General features: G+C 34.5%; 1 protein-coding gene across 1 annotated transcript in view; it reads right to left on the minus strand.

Annotated features, from left to right (window-relative positions):
* The window catches only part of LOC149802653 (uncharacterized), a 94899-nt gene that overhangs the window by 33284 nt on the left and 43510 nt on the right, over positions 1–18105 (minus strand). The window contains exons 5-8 of the mRNA XM_089952014.1: positions 17969–18084; positions 15737–15977; positions 10643–10814; positions 485–641 (exon numbers count right to left, since the gene is read on the minus strand). Of these exons, the coding sequence (XP_089808140.1) occupies positions 485–641; positions 10643–10814; positions 15737–15977; positions 17969–18084 (686 nt within the window). The remainder of the gene's footprint in view (positions 1–484; positions 642–10642; positions 10815–15736; positions 15978–17968; positions 18085–18105) is intronic.

Genomic DNA, 18105 nt, shown 5'->3' on the forward strand with positions numbered 1-18105 from the left:
ATTTACATATAACTAATAAAAGCAATGATATCTGACTCGACCCCAAGGTTAATTAGACATGGTTTTCAAAATTCCCAAACAAAAGGGTGGATATGTTGGTGGTCAGATTGCATAATTTTCTTTCAGAGATAACTAAATACTGCAAGCAGTGTTTTCTGAAAATCCAGTGTCAATACCTTCATTCATGCAAGAGTAATGATAAATCTTTTCTAAAAGGAAGGCTACAGTACCATGCATTAGATCAGACTGGCTTCATTATTATTATTTAGAGCCAGCTACAACCAGTGAAAAGTGTTTCAGTGAAAACAACAAGTCAATATGAACATACCTTAAAGCAGACTAGTGATAAACAATTTTCAAGATGGATATCATGTATGCAGTCTGATCAGCACCATTTTTATTTAGCACCAAGTAAATATCATAAAAGGTGTTTCAGTGAAAATCCCAATGCCTACAAGACCATCTGTTCAGACATTTCTTCTACCTGCAGCGTGAAGCCACAACCCTCTGGCACGATTGCTGATCCAAACCCCATGTAGTTACTGTTGATAAATGAGCAGGCGTTTCCCTCTTTGTCACAAACACTGAAATACACTGTATCACTCCCTGGCATCTCCCCATGACATATGTCAGACAGTTTCCTGAAAAAGGAAAGAAAATGATAATGGAAAATGCTTAAATTGTCCGCAAGTAATGAAGTTCTTAAAACATGGAAATAGGAAATACAACTGATTAAAACTGAGTGCAGCAGCAGACACCTTGATCAAATATTAAATGTACAATTCCCAAATCTATCCGAATGGCAACTATAGTGTATTTCATAGTAAGTACGATTTGAAGCCCAAGTGGGTCGGGTATCACTCACCTGGCTTACATAACAATTGACAATTAGATTAAACAGGTTTAGGTAGAATTTTAACTAAATATTTATATAAACTATCTCCTTCTGATTTTACCTACGTTGTTATATCCTCATAAAAATTCTTTCTAAAGATAAAGGCATATTTAATAATCAGTCTCTTCTCTTGCTTATAACAGAAATCATCCACAATCTTGAGGATAAATCCATTTATCTGGATCCAAGGAAGTGAAAATTACAAAGTGGAACTAGCTGTTTTTTAAGTGGTGTATATCTTAAGTAAGGACAAGCTGTTCACTGTCTAATGCATCAATCTTACATCAAAATAAAGAGAATTAAGTTATTTTAACAAAACCAAGATATACAGGGTCTTTCTATAATAGTCAAGATATGGAGACAGGAAATCCTTTATAAAGTACAAAACTGTTGAGCAGAACCGTATCAAATCCATCAAGATCTTGATACAAGTCCATTTTTCAAGTTTCAATAAAATCTGATCAAATCTGGTTTCCATGGGGTAACAAGTTCAACCAATCAGATGCAAGATCACCTTACACAAACTCTGTAGACCAGTTATGCGGTTGGTGTACATGCACAATGCAGTTTTACTTTTATTTGCCTCCTTGTTGGGTAAATTTTTTACAACTTGTCATCAAAGGGTTTCAGCTCGTCACTTTTCCTAGAATGCTTGAACAGAATTTTAGCAAAACTTTGTAGGCTTCTATATGGTTGGTGTAGCTGTGCAATAAGGTTCTACTATTTTCTGCCACCTCATTTTGTGGTAATTTGCTTCAAAAATTATTGAAAGATTGTATTTAGAGAAATAAAGCGAGGGAGAACCTTTGCTTTAATTTCTCCTTTTATGCTGCTTGAATGATTTTAAAGACATTTAAATAAGTCTTTGGTATAGATTTGCAATAGTTATGTTTCTCCTCTATCATATTTTTGGGTAATTCTTCTGAAAAATTGTTGAAATGGTAGAAATTCAGAAAAGTTAAATTAGTACAAGCTTGTCATCACTATTCCTCCTTGGCAAGTAAGCAGATATTATAACTGTGCCATAAGGTTTAAATTTTTCTTCTAGTTCATTTTCTCGTACGTCTTTAAAAAGTTTGATTGAAAATGTGGGTATTTTGAAAAGTCAAGTGGTAGTTATCACTTGTGAAGATAGGCAATAAGGTTTTGCAACAATCTTTTGATTTTTTTTTGAATTTCTGAAACATTTCTCAAAAAGGATTTTGTTTTGAGGTGGAAAATTGTCATTACTTCCACAATAGTATAATGATGCCTTGTAGGTTACATATGTGGTTGGTTTAGACAAAAAATTGGGGACAATAAACATCCTGGAAGTGCAGATCTAATTTATTTTCACAAAACAAACTGTAATGTACACAGGCACTTCAGCTTCTATTAAAAATGAAGTTATTCTGCAAAGTGTGGCAGAGAGAAATGATGTATGGTCATGATGATAATATTTCTTACACAGCATTATAAGTCAATGGTTTTGGTGATTTACTGCACAGAAACACTTCTTGGGTTTATGCTGTGCCAAGACAAGTAAAGTGTGTTGCCAAAGGACACAAGATGGTGGATGACCTCGGCTAATATATTCGTGCAAATAGAATCAGCACCCTTTGGGTCACGAGTCAAATGCCTTAACCATGGAGCCCCATTGCAGCTCTATGAAACTGAAACTCTATATACTCACTTGTAAGTCGAATCAAATTGCAAACAACAAAGATCCTGATCTGCCATAGCATAATGTGCCTTCAGATCCAGCTCTGTGTTGTTTGTTCTACTGATTACTCCTATCAAATTGCACAGACCCAGATCGACCTGCACACGATGCATAGGCAGATGTGCATCTGTGCAGTTTGACTTGACTTATAAGCCAGTATATACGGTATTAAGAAAATAAACCCACCAATGGCAGTGAAACTGGACTGAAAAGTAGAGACTGATAAACTTACTTAAAACCTCAAATAAATCATTGGATTATGAAGTACAGGTTACAGTAACCCCATTTTGTCAAACAAGAGTGTTTTAAAGGAACTGACTCTGTTGGCTGTAAAACATATCCTGGAATCTATGATAAATTAGTTTGTTTCTTTCTTAACTTATAGGTATTGAAAATATCTCTGATATTCTTAAGAAACTCCAACATACCAAATTTTTAATATGTCCACAGATTGGGTCAAAGGGCAGAATCTTGATATATCCACAGATTGGGTCAAAGGGCAGAATCTTCAGATATATCCACAGACTGGGTCAAACGACAATCTTCGATATATCCACACACTGGGTCAAATAATGGAGTCTTCTGACATGTCCACAGACTGGGTCAAAGGATAGAATCTTCAGATATATCCACAGACTGGGTCAAATGATAGAATCTTCAGATATATCCACAGACTGGGTCAAATGAAAGAATCTTCAGATATATCCATAGACTGTGTAAAATGATATAATCTTCAGATATATCCACAGACTGGGTCAAATGATAGAATCTTCAGATGTATCCACTGTCAAATAATAGAAGTCTATTTATTCTTGTGTTTTGCTGCAAGCCAGTACAGCTAAAACTCAAGTCAAGTCCTGACTATCAACTTGTTCATTGGAATGCAACTAAATATAAAGTCTGGTCGAAATTCACTGTGTTCATAAGCTCAGTGAATTAAAGAAATGTAACCAATGTCCTTTGAATGACATCAACATAAAATTTCAATTAGATCTAATTTTGAAAACTCCTTTTCAAAGTGTGCATATGTTGATGGTTATATATGCACCATATCCAATGAGAACCAATTAAATATTGCAAGAAGTGGTTTTATGAAAAAATAACGTTGTGCTTGCTTCTATGCCATCACTGTCATCATGTGCTGTGACTCGTGCACAGCTCACATATGTATTGTTTGAAAATTATGCATAAATTATCATTCGTTTAAAATTTAGAGGTATAATTTGCCCAAGAATATCCTTAATTTAAAAGTATCATATGGGGAAAATTACTTTCGATTTATGCCAACTTCAATCTACACGATAACCTCAGGAAAACATCTATGGTGTAAATTGAGTGTTACCTGTGAAGTGTTTTAGTGATACCCCCTTGAAAACACTACTCTCTGTTCAGGGGAGGTAATCACCGTTCAGGGGAGGTAACTATATTAGGATTTCATGCTGGAGGTAATATCAGCACTTAAATGCATGAGTAACTCATATGTCAATAAGACCAACCCTTCAAGAGGACATGTGATAAACAATTTCAAGATGGCCGTCATGTTCATGATCTGATCAGTATAATTTATTTCAGCACAAACATTATATCATAATAAATCTTTTATTGAAAAGTCAATTTCACTATGACTATCCATTCAAAAGTTGCCTTATCAAGGCTTTAAAGAGGGCCACCATAGTGGCTATATTGGTTTTCAGATCAGCAACTTTTTTATCTGGGTCCATCTAGATATAATAAGTATTCTAGTGAAAATCCAATGTCACCACAGTCAACTGTTTTGTAGTAGTAATAACAACATTTTCAAGACAGTCACCATTTGCATTTACAACCAACCAGAAGTGAAAAAGATGTCTTTTTTGGTGGAACACCCATGTAGGTATGGTCAGCGATTTAGGACAATTAGCTGCAAAAAGATTAGGTGGCTATGTTAGAGGTCTCATCAGTAACATTTTCATTTAGGAACAATGTAGTAAGAGGTCTTTTTTTATTGAAAACCTCATTTGGATATGTTCACAGGACCTGGAAGAGTAGCAATAATAAGATTTACTGGAAGACAGATCAATACCATTTTCATTTAGGACCAACTAGACATCATATAAAGTCTTCTAGTGAAGATCAAATGTCGATACAACTATCCATTCAGAGTGAAGCTGGCCACCATGGCTATACTGGATGTCCGAGGGTATATCTGGTGGGCACCATTTTCCTTCAGGACTAACTAGACATGATAAGGAGTCTTTTGGTGAAAATCCATGTTAATATGACAATCTGATCACAATGAGTAGTGATTACAAGTTTTTCAAGATGGCTAACACAGTGGCCATACTGGATGTCTGTACTGTTTTCATTTAGGACAAACATAACATTGTAAGTCTTCCAGCATAATGCCAATGTAGATAAGAACATCTATTTAGGTTGAGTTGTAATAACATGATTTTAAAAAAATTGGCACTTTTTGTTGAACATGAAGAAAATCTAAACAAATATGGGAAATACAACTTTGATATATAGCTTGTTTTATCATTGAAAACAGTGATTAGAACCCAGAAATCTGAATCAACATCATGAAATTTCAACTTTTAATAAGTCATATATTTTGTTATACTTTCTTTCCAAACAACATTCTCAGTACACAGTAAATAACAATATTCAACACAATTTCATTCATTGAAAATGTCACTTAAGCCTACTGGTGGCAACATTTCAAGAAATAGATACCAATTAAATAAGGTTTGTCAAGTGAAATTTGTGTTTTAGTTCTATCTTTTAATTCATTTTCTTCTTGTGAAAGATGTCATTCTACTGTCACAGCTATGTCCGTGATCATTTCCATAAGAACCTAATTAAGTGCTGACTGTGTTTGATCTCCAGCTTGTGGAAGTATTTGTTGTATTGTTACACTAAATTACAAGCAGACCTGCTTTGTATAATCAAATTATGCCTTTTTCATATCAAGGCAAATAAAAATATGTTAAAAGGCCTACCTGTGTAAGAGCTAGTGGTCACAATCAAGTGTCGGCTCAACTTATTTCAATTGATGAAATGAAGACTGTTATAAATAGTATTATTTAAGTAATATAATTATTAAATTAAACTAACTTAAATTATCCAACTCAGTCACAAATACAATCAAAGACAGCATGGCAACTAACTGAAATGAGTATGTGGTGAATAAAAAGATTTGTTTCTGATATACAGTTTAATTTGGTGATATATGTACCAGAGTTTGTAGTAACATTAAACTTCCTGAACTGGAACTCGGAGATTTCCTCAAGGATGAGAAGTTTTACTATTAACTGCAATCAAACCAGAAGGGTGGGAACAAAACACCTGTGCCTTGTACTGATACAATTCACTATACACAGCCTACAATAAGATACATTATCGATACACATATGAACATGGTGGTCTTTACATCTTTACAGACATGCCAACCCTGATGAGTCCGTCTCAGTAAGGCAGTTGATTTTTTCTGAAAGATTGGCCCGTTTTCAATAAGGTGTAACAAAATATCAATAATTCAACTGCTATTTTAAAGCTGGAAAACATAATTAAAAGTCTGATGCATCAACAATAAAAATTATGTTCAACAGAAAAGTTTGGTAAGTATGTGTGGACTTTATTTACCATTAGTACAGTTGCATAAACTCTAGTTCCAAACCCTATGCAGCTCAATATCTTCTTGCTATCTCTCAACTTGACATAATTCTTGGAAATTCTTTCCATTTCACATGACGATGGCAATCATATATACCAGCCACGATACATACTCAAAATGGCATGTGATGTCCAATAAATGTAATTGTGTCCTTTCCAGCTTTTATTCACAAGAATCTGAATACTCCTTTTTATTCTTCTGTGTTGATTATTAACACTTTTCTAGAAGCTTATTTTCCCTTCCGTCTTAAACATGCATCGCTTTCTGGATGCCATTTAAAAAAAATTCAATCATCAACAATTTGATCATGCAGGTGCTTCACATGAACAAATAGGTGCAGTTTAAATTGTCTGGGGTGCTGCTGTAAAGTTAGTCTGGTTCCCTGAATAATTTTTCTAATTCTAAGATGAAACCCAGAACCAAATAAAAAATTGATGAACCAATTATCTGGATTTTTTGGCAACTATTATTTTTTAGTAGTTTTTGCTAGTATGCCGCAAGTCCTTATTTTATGGGTAATTTTCGTAAGACTTATGGCAAAATCGTAAAAGAGTTGGCAGGTCTGTCTTTATTAAGCCTGTCAGTGGAAGGTGGTGCCCTTTTGTGTGTGTTGACATAATTCCAGAATGCAGATTACAAACATAGTCACAGCTATTCATATGCCATTCTTATCCATGTCAAGATAAAAAAAAAATACTTTCAGACCTGTTAGTTGTCAGTGATTATAATTTAGGTCATTTAAGGCAGCTCTGTTTAATCCACTGCAGGACTCATCATGGCATCCGATGGCTCATCATGGCATCTGATGCAGGACTCATCATGGCATCCGATGGCTCATCATGGCATCTGATGCAGGACTCCTCAGGCATCCAATGCAGGACTCCTCATGGCATCCAATACAGGACTCATCATGGCATCCGATGCAGGACTCATCATGGCATCTGATGCAGGACTCATCAGGCATCTGATGCAGGACTCATCATGGCATCCAATACAGGACTCATCAGGCATCTGATGCAGGACTCATCATGGTATCTGATGCAGGACTCCTCAGGCATCCAATGCAGGACTCATCATGGCATCCAATGCAGGACTCATCAGGCATCTGATGCAGGACTCATCATGGCATCTGATGCAGGACTCATCAGGCATCTGATGCAGGACTCATCATGGCATCCATACCCTTTGTTTTGCACAACATGAATGCTTTAAAACCATTAATTAACAATTTCATCATGTCTCACTTGAATTTGGAAGACATTATATTATCTTCAAAATAATAAATAAAGCAATTTACTTGTTAAAGAAAATTTCATCTAGAACAAATCCAGGCATGGGAGTGGGGGTGAATACCAACAAAATCTATCACACTGTAATTCCTGCAGATGTGTGTATAGGAATAAACTGCAGTGACCACAGGTTCTTGGTTTTGTAAGTGAGATGGAAAACTATTGACAGCACCCACTCCATTTCATAAAAAGAATAAAACATTTATGCAAGGTGAAAAACTCGTGTGGTTTGAAATCTGCCCCCTTGAGCTAATATTATTTATCCCATCTGCACATTCAGCCACCAATTACATATCTATCAAAAAGAGACATTTTAAATTTGTTCTGCATTCATTATGTAAGCAGAAATGCAGTCAAGAATTTACCTAAATAATGGAGTTCCCCCCATGTCACCATAAAATGGGAAGGTAGAGAAAAAAAGAGGGGAAGGAGGAAATGGCCAGAGTTCAACATTTACCTAACACATCAACAGACTTGTTCAATAATTCACCTAATTAACCCATGATGCAACATTCCTTCCACTGAGCAAATCTGTATAATGATGGCATCAAACAAAGCTGTGAATGAACTTTGTGACCTGGAAAATTTTAGTGTCAAGTGCCTCAAGATGTATTTAAAAGACATGCCATGTATATATCACTGTATATGCAGAAATTATGATTTGTAGTTGTTTTGATAATAATAGGATCTAAATGAACTTTGATTTACTGATTTTTAAATGAACTAATTACTTTTTTCCCAAGTGGCCAAGTGGTCTAAAGCGCTCTCCGTTACGGATCACTGCCATCTCACCTCTGTCTAAGTGGGTTCAAGTCTAGGATTCGGCCAATGTGGGTATGTGAGAAAGCTTGCCAGTAGATTCTCATGGGTCGGTGGTTCTTCCCGGGGTTTTGCCAGGTTCTTCCTCCACCATTAATACTGGCCACCATACATAGCCTATCACATGCTCAAAAATGGCGTTAAACCCAACAACAACAACAACTTTTTTCCTATTTCAAATACAGTTTATGTAATGACGTAACTTGGATTTACTTGAAAGGTCTGTTAAATGGTGAATGGCAATAATACACACAGAATGAGGACTATAACCAACTAACACCAGAATTGCAATTATTCCAGTGCATGCTGTAATTACTAAAAAGGACATAATCATTAAAGGTTATGCATGTGCAAGAGCCAGAGAGCTGTAAACATGAGTATATGAGACAGTAGAGTGTACATATATATTTAAAAATACCCAGTACTAAGAAAGCCACAAAGTATGCTTATTTCGTTAAGAAAAGGAAACAAACAGTACCAAAGTGGCTAACATGAATTAAGCTATAACTGTTACATTTTGGTGTCAACATTATGCACACAACCAAGTTAAATTTAATACTTATAAACTGGAGCATCTGTTAAAAATAAAGTTCATCATGAATAATAACTAAAATAAATTTTAACGGTAATAAATAATATAAAGATGATTTAATTTCAATGTTCACCACAAATATGCAATTCCCTAAAAAGTATCTGTTCAACTATATATATATATATATATATATATATATATATATATATATATATATATATATATATCTCGGGACTGAACTTTGATGAAAACAAAACAAGAAACCTGACTATGACATTTGGATGTTTTTATCATTTAAGCATACAAGTAAATAAGATCATTTATTCATTCACAAGTGAAAGTCTTAACATTGAAAATCTAATTCAAACATGGATATTTTAAAAAAGCACAACCTTATTACATATCAGACAGAACATATAAAAAAAATTCTTTCAATTTGTCATTTCCAGACATATCTATAAATTCAGACCATTCTTATTCAAAGGACAAGATTTTTCAAAAAAACAAACCAGATTATTTACACATTTCGCTTTCCCTGTGAAACAATGAGTATACATAAATGTGTATGGAGGATTTAATAATAATAATAATAATAATAAATACTTTAAAAAGGTTAGTTTACATGTGACGGGTTGATTTTTTTGATAATAACAGATTCAATCTGGGAAACACAACCACGTGCACAGACTTTTCTGTAAATTTAGGCACTCAAGTCGATGTATCCATAATGGGGTACTGCTTGCTGGAAATAGGAACTGTAAATTCATGCCCATGGTTTCTGATTTCAATGGACCAAAGAGCTCTTCAAGGGAGCCTATTTTCAGGAGTGGCAACAACAGTTATCCAATAGGTCTATATATATCTCTCCTTCTTCCTGCTCCTCTCTGCTAGTGCTCTATTGCAATAAAAATATTTAAAGAAGCCACCTCTAACTGTACAAGCATTCATTTGTTGATTGCTTCTGAGTATAATCTATTCCTTTTCTGTGTATGAATAGTTTGTTCTGTGCTTCTGTCTGAAGGGGGCATATACATAGCTAGCTTAGCCAGCCTGAATAAGTTGGGAAACTGTTCTTTATGATTATTATGTACAATTTTCCAGAGCTCACAGATACTTCTTCTCCAAATAAGATTTTGTACTAACATAAGCTACACCAAAGTTTCACTTTCTACACCCAGTCCTTTCCTGACTACTATGCCAGATTTCTGATCTATTTCTTTATTAGGGTTTTAAGTCCATCAATGCCATAGTCTCCTTGTTCAGACATAGGTCTTTGATTAAATAAATACAGATATCTATATCATTTTATAATGTAGTTTTTATTTAAGTCATTTGGGTTAATAACAGTAATATTACAACTGTAATTCTAACACTGCAAAATGCACTTTAAAGGTAAGGTTGCATTGCATCTGTAGTGTACAGGTACAATACGTTGTGAAATTTCCATTCATAAATCAAGGTCAATTGCCAAGTTTACTTAATTTTTTGAGGTCCCTTGGCAACTAATATACTTGCTTATGATGCAGCAAAATTATTCTAGACTCGACTGTGCATAAGTTATCGAGGGAGAGGCGCAGATAAGTTGAACAACTCTTCTGGCAATAGTATCTGATAAAATGAACATAAAATTCAGCATACATCATCTTCTAAGTGTTAATGTCAGAGCAATGGACAGACTGATGGATAGACATCATAAATCCAAAGGCCAGAATAGCATTGTATGTAGTCAACAGAAGGGAACATATCTTACTTGTCTGGATGTATAAGAGACCTTCGTTTAGCAGCATACTCCTTGGACAGCAGTTCTGCAACTGGTACTTGGACTTTTGTTGGATCAGCACAATACCATGTTGAATCAGCAAAACTCAATCTAAAGGCTTCAATCAGTGTATGAAGGTAGGCTGAAGAATTATGTTTCATACCTAGAAGGAATTAAAATTATTACAAATAAGTACGCTAATGCTGTAAAAAGTCCCATAGTGGCCATTCCTCATCTTAACTTCAAATATAACTCAAACTGGCATTATGACCCATCGGCCACCACAGTCATCACAAGGGATTCTAAAAGAATGAAAGACTGTATGTATTTGCTTATAAGCCAGATCAAACTGCAGAGATCCAGGTCTGCTGTAATATAACATGCCAAAAGTCCTTGGTCAATCTAGTTTCTTAAGACTAATCAGTTGAACAAACAACACTGATTCTGATCTGCTGGCACATTATGCAATGGCACATCTGGGGTCTATGTTGTTTGCAGCTGGACTGGACTGGACTTATCAGTGAATATAGATGGTATATGACCAAACAAGTAAATGCAAAAATCCTACAAGAAACATTAGTTTCTATTCACATCCATTCTTTCTACAAGGAGGTCCAAATACATTACAATGTATTATGTAGATGATCACCTGAGAAAATGTTGAATTAGATTTAATACCGGATATCATGTTCTACCTCATCAATCGGGTCAGTACAACTATTTTAATTTGGATTCTGTAAGGATCAGAGGTATGCTGCTTCATTTTCATCTGTTTTATTACAGGTATCTGGCAAGTCAGATTAACAAGTTGTTATCGTTATTGGGTCAGTTAGATTAGTCAATTATTAAGGGTATTTGGCAAGTTAGATTAACAAGTTATTAATGGTATCAGGCAAGTTAGATTAATTAGTTATTAATGGTATCAGAAAAGTTAGATCAATTAGTTATTAATGGTATCAGGCAAGTTAGATTAGTAAATTATTAATGGTATCAGGCAAGTTAAGTTAGATTAGTAAGTTATTTAGGTATGGATTAAGTTAGAGAGCAAAAATTGCAAGTTTTACCCCTCAGAAGTAGTCACATAATAGGGTCTGCTGATATAAATATTTGCTTATTTCTCAAATCAACAAAGCAATATCTGTTCCAACATGCTGATTAAGTATCTAACTTTAATCTATACAACAAGGTAGGTAATCTGATTATTCTGTTCACTGTGTGTTCCATAGATGTCAGATTTCATCACTTTGATAAGCTATTATCTCTACCCATAATTATCATGATAACAAAAGCTAACCACTGAGAAGCACATTGAAAATGGTATGTAAGCCAAGGTGGCTTCCTTCTCTCCTAGCATGCAAAACATATTTGAAAAAGTACCACTAAAAGAGGTCGATCATGTGACAAGCTCACTTCTTAGAAAACACAAAGCATTTTGTCTAAAATACAACGGGCCAGTCATTGAATAAAATGTTGCAAATGTGCAAGATATCCGATATTCTCAGTTTTAAAGGAAAAGTGAAAGCAGTTTGAGTAACAAAAAGAGGGAAAGTCCCTTAATTGCTAATTAGAAATTTGATATAAAAAAGATTGAAACCAACATCACAAGGATGGTTACTGACAAATGTTTGTACCATGATTTTACTGACAAGGTGGTTTTGCACCAGGATGGTTGATTATTCATAATTAATATAAATAACATTAATAAAAGTTTTATCACATATATTCCAGAACATATCTGTGAATTTTAAATGAAAATATTAATTATTAAAACATTAGTTACATGTTTTGTACTTTATATGTAAAAAGTACTCAGGTCTGTGTGATCCCCCTTCAGAAAGACCACTTTATTGCTGCAGAAGAGGTGACCTTGTAAGAGGAGGACCAACGTGTTGTGTCTGTACAGATAACATAACCTAATAGCCTGGTGAATGAAGGTCACTGAGAAAACTTAATTGAACTTTCAACATTTTTGCAAAGGTCCATACACACCAACAGATTCACACCTTTGTCTGCTACAATGTACATACCTTTTTCCCTTCTGCAAATCTAAAAAATGAACAAACTCAAACTATTTGTTTTTTTAGGAGCTTACTTGCCAAAAAGAAAAATTAGAGAAACTCGAACAATTTGCACAAAATGGGACACAACTCTTTTCAAATTAGTATGGGTACAATAACTGGTCAGCATGCATATTTTTTTATGATAACCATAATATGTACTAAGTTTTGCAGAATCACTAACAAGAAACTCAAGAAGGCTTGTCACTGCTGATCTATCTGATATTTACCAAATATCTAGAAATCTGTCCAGAAAGCTGGGTCAACACAATGTGTTTTGTAGAAATTCGTTCCACGATATTGATTTTATTTGATATGAAAATCATTGTTTCAAGTTTTCTTTTTTATGTCTTCATCTATAGTTGATTGAATGTCAGCACCATTTATCCAGTATTGAAATGCATTTATGACAGGACCCTTCTACCAAAGCTGGTTGAATTCTGTTGAGCATTTATGTGACAGTTATTTAAATGTGCATAATTTGCATAAACCTAAAAGGCCATCATGCAAAGCATGCTTTTTGTCAAATATGGTAAAATGCTGACAAACAGTTTTTGAGAAGAACTTGTCAAAATTTTTCTGTGTTTAGTAACAACAGCCGTATTTGACTGTGGGATTAGCAGCATTTGTACAAATTTAAGAGCTGTTCATGCCAGGATAATCTTTGTCAAATTTGGTAAAAAAACTGTTGTAGGTTATGAGAAAAAGCTGTTGCCATTTTTAGTACCTGTCGACATATTTGATGATGAATCTGCAACACTGGTTATGAATTTGAAACATATTTAAATCTGGAGATTTGCTATCAGTTTGGTAAAATTCTGACAAGTGGCTCTTTCTTTTAGTAATCACAGCCATATTTGATGATAAATCATAATCATGTGCAGAAAACTGAAAGGTTATTTGAGGATGCCTTGTGTCAGATTTTGTCCAAATCTGGAGAACAATTTCTGAGAACATGTTATTTGAAATTTTTTGTATATTTAGTAATGGTGTCAGTATTTGATGTCCAATCAGCATAATTGGTATAAAACTGAATGGTCTTGATACCTGGATCCTCATCTCAAATTTGGTTAATTTCTGTGGAGTTGTATTTGAGAGGTTATTTAAAGGCTTACTACTTTTAGCAACAGTTGTCATATTTTATAATAGACTGGCGCCATTTGTACAGATGGGAAAATCACTATGTCAGAATGCTATCTATCAAATTTGTCTTGATTATGGAGAGTAGTTTTCTTGGAGAAGAAGCTCTTGAAAGGTTTTTCTATGTTTAGCAATCATGGCCATATTTCATGGCAAAGTAGCATCATCTGTGCTAACTTGAAAGGTTTTTCTGTGTTTAGCAATCATGGCCATATTTCATGGCAAAGTAGTATCATCTGTGCTAACTTGAAAGGTTTTTCTGTGTTTAGCAATCATGGTCATATTTCATGGCAAAGTAGTATCATCTGTGCTAACTTGAAAGGTTTTTCTGTGTTTAGCAATCATGGCCATATTTCATGGCAAAGTAGCATCATCTGTGCTAACTTGAAAGGTTTTTCTGTGTTTAGCAATCATGGCCATATTTCATGGCAAAGTAGTATCATCTGTGCTAACTTGAAAGGTTTTTCTGTTTAGCAATCATGGCCATATTTCATGGCAAAGTAGCACATCTGTGCTAACTTGAAAGGTCTTTGAACCAAGATGGTATCTCTCATGGTTGGTTGACTCTGGTGTAGCAGTTGTAGAGAAAATGCTGAACAGGAATTACTGACGGATGGATTTCAAACAACAAACAACACATGATGGATGGATTTCAAACAACAGACAAAACATGATGGATGGATTTCAAACAACAGACAACACATGATGGATGGATTTCAAACATCAGACAACACATTATTGCTGGATTTCAAACAACAGACAACACGTGATGGATGGATTGCAAACAACAGACAACACATGATGGATGGATTGCAAATAACAGACAACACATGATGGATGGATTTCAAACAACAGACAACACATGATGGATGGATTGCAAATAACAGACAACATATGATGGATGGATTTCAAATAACAGACAACACATGATGGATGGATTGCAAACATCAGACAACATATGATGGATGGATTTCAAATAACAGACAACACATGATGGATGGATTTCAAACAACACATGATGGATGAAGAACTATACCATAATCTCACTTGTTCTCACATCCTGGTGAGCTAAAAACAGCAAGATTAGCAGTATTCACAAATTTCTGTAATATAATGCATCCAGCTATAAATAAAGAGGATAATAACTCTAAAACAAAATCAAAGGGGTACAAATATGTTCATCTTTAAACCACGCTAAGTACCAGGTTCAGGTTTCAATGTGCAACTAGTTATATTTACAAAATTTTGTCATATAATATATTCTAATTCAAGGAAAATTTGACAACCAGACAACAAGATTTTCCAAGTTTAATGGCAATCAGTAGAAATTTGTGACAAGATTTTGCAATATACTACATTCAGCTGCAACTAAAAAAGGGAAATAACTGTTAAAAAACGAGAATAACTTTTAAAAAAAAATTTGCTGATATCTTGTTCTTCCAGTGATGACCGTAATGTTTAATAAATTTCATGTTGTGCTGATGAAATTATGTCACACATGGTACCAAGGTGCAAGACAAAACGGGCATTAACTCTATAAAAAAAACTTGAACGGGCAAGTGATCTGTTGAAATGCAATTCATTACAAAATGTGAGACAAGAAGAATAACAAAGTATAATTAACATTTTTGAAGATAAAGATATTTATTTCACCTTTATTAAAATCACATTCAACCAGAATCATTACATATATGGATGCAGTTCTTATTGCATAATGCCAGTCAGGGAACGTGGTAGAGTTCATCAATCACAAAGGTAGATCTACATTTAGATATTTGCCAGCCCAAGTATATACGAACTTGCTCAAGAAAAATTAGATTGTATAATAAACTAACATTGATTATCATAACAATATGGACAATAATAAATTACTGGCAAAGCAACTTACTTTTTAAATCAATGCCTTCCAGGATATTGAGAGCTATCAATGCGGTGATGCCCTGACCATTCGGAGGGATTTCCCACACCTGATAACCTTTATAGTCTGTACTGATTGGCTCATCAAATGTGGTCACATGATTTTGTAAATCTTCTTTTGTCATCACACCACCAAATGTCTGGACAGCTTCAACAATGGCTGCAGCAATTCTTCCTTCATAAAATGCCTTCTTCCCATGTTGTCCTAATTCCTGTACAATGTAGAGCAAAAAGAAGTCATTCTTAAAATCTTCAAATATGAGATGCATGCATTTAATGAAAAATTCTGCTTTAATTGAAATCTGTAACCTGCATTTGCAAAATATTTAAACATAATGACATCTAGTTATAGAATCACAAGATTATGCAATGACACATTTGCTGTTCACCTCTGCAACCCCATATTTTATCTCCAACTCTTGCAAATACCTGAGTAAAATGGAAACCCATACAAGGTTGATGGTTTTCAACCACTGACTCTTTTTTCCAAGAAAAACCACACTAGACCAACATCATAACTTTAGCTGTAAGAACTTGCTTCACAAGCAAAATAAATAAACTTTAAATTTAATCATTTTTTTTGAGAAGTGCATGTAAAAAAAAAATCCTTATTTACATTGGAGCAGACATGACAATAAAAAATAAATCTTTTGACTCTGTAACTGGCACTTAAACTAGATAATCATCCTTCTGTTTAGTGTTGATATACTGATGAGTGAAGCTTTATCAAAATTTGTCTTATAATTCAATGTAAAAAGACATGAAGATATTCCCTAAATTCAGTTTTGTGGCACCTGCATAATGCAACTGCAAGGCACTACTGTTTAATAACATTCCCATTTTAGTGACACATTTTGTTTAATCATACATTCCCTGTAATGTTTCACCAAAGAATGTCTCCGACTTCCAAGAAACTGTGCAGATGCAAGAAAGAAGTATTTATTTCAAGTAATCTGAAATCATCTTGTTTCTGTATAAAAGACACACATATATGGTGGGTTATGAAACAAAAGACCCAAGTTGGCCTGCAACCTCTCACCTGACAATGCAACTGCAGCTAAGTGGCTCTTGAGAAAAAGAAATATAATTTTGTATGGCTTCTTTGTTGTAATGGCCATATTTGGATGACAAATGAACATAACTGACAAATACTTCAAAGTTTTCAATGCCAATATACCTTCTCTTAAGCCTGGTCTAATTCTTTTCCAGTTTTTGAGAAGTCATTGTGGGATTATTTTCTTCTTTTAGTAAGTATCCATACCTGGCAGCAGTTCTGTGTACATCTTTTGTGTACATCTGAAAGACCTTGAAGTTTGAAGCTGTTAAATTTAGTTCAATTGGTCAAGCAGTTTTTGATAAGCAAAAACTGCCAATGCTCATGGACAGATGATGTACATATATGATGGATCCAGGACTATACCATAAGCCAATGCTCATGGACAGATGATGTACATATATGATGGATCCAGGACTATACCATAAGCCAATGCTCATGGACAGATGATGTACATATATGATGGATCCAGGACTATACCATAAGCCAATGCTCATGGACAGATGATGTACATATATGATGGATCCAGGACTATACCATAAGCCAATGCTCATGGACAGATGATGTACATATCTGATGGATCCAGGACTATACCATAAGCCAATGCTCATGGACAGATGATGTACATATCTGATGGATCCAGGACTATACCATAAGCCAATGCTCATGGACAGATGATGTACATATATGATGGATCCAGGACTATACCATAAGCCAATGCTGATGGACAGATGATGTACATGTATGATGGATCCAGGACTATACCATAAGCCTGCTTGACCTTATGACCAGATCAGTTAATAATACATGTGCTCCCTCTTCATCATGCCATGTGTCAGACAGATGAAATTGATATGCACTACAAGTGAAGAAACCTTGTAAAAAAAATACGTATGAAGACGGGTGAATCATAACACAAACTATGGTATTTAATGATGTAGAGCCACACTGTAATTTGTTTTCAACAGCTAGAATGACTGAGTGAAATAAATTAAACAACAAAATTATAGTAAAACATGACATGATATTTGTTATCAGAGGGACAGCTGTATAGTGAGGAACCATTGTAGTGATTCAAGAAAGGTATACAATTTTAATTTATTGCATTGTATTGCATGATAAAAAAGGGAAATAAATTAAGACAATAACTTTGAAAGTTCTGGCTAGAAGTGGCAGTCTCATTATCTCCCCTTGGTATGGAGCTCTTCCATTCAGGAGCATATCTTGACCAAATGTATTCGCTGGGTCCAGTAGAAGCTCACTACCTTGAATAAGAAATTTGTTGG

Source organism: Sinohyriopsis cumingii, chromosome 3 (genome assembly GCF_028554795.1).
Source record: "Sinohyriopsis cumingii isolate HCF-2022 chromosome 3, ASM2855479v2, whole genome shotgun sequence".
Taxonomy (NCBI): domain Eukaryota; kingdom Metazoa; phylum Mollusca; class Bivalvia; order Unionida; family Unionidae; genus Sinohyriopsis; species Sinohyriopsis cumingii.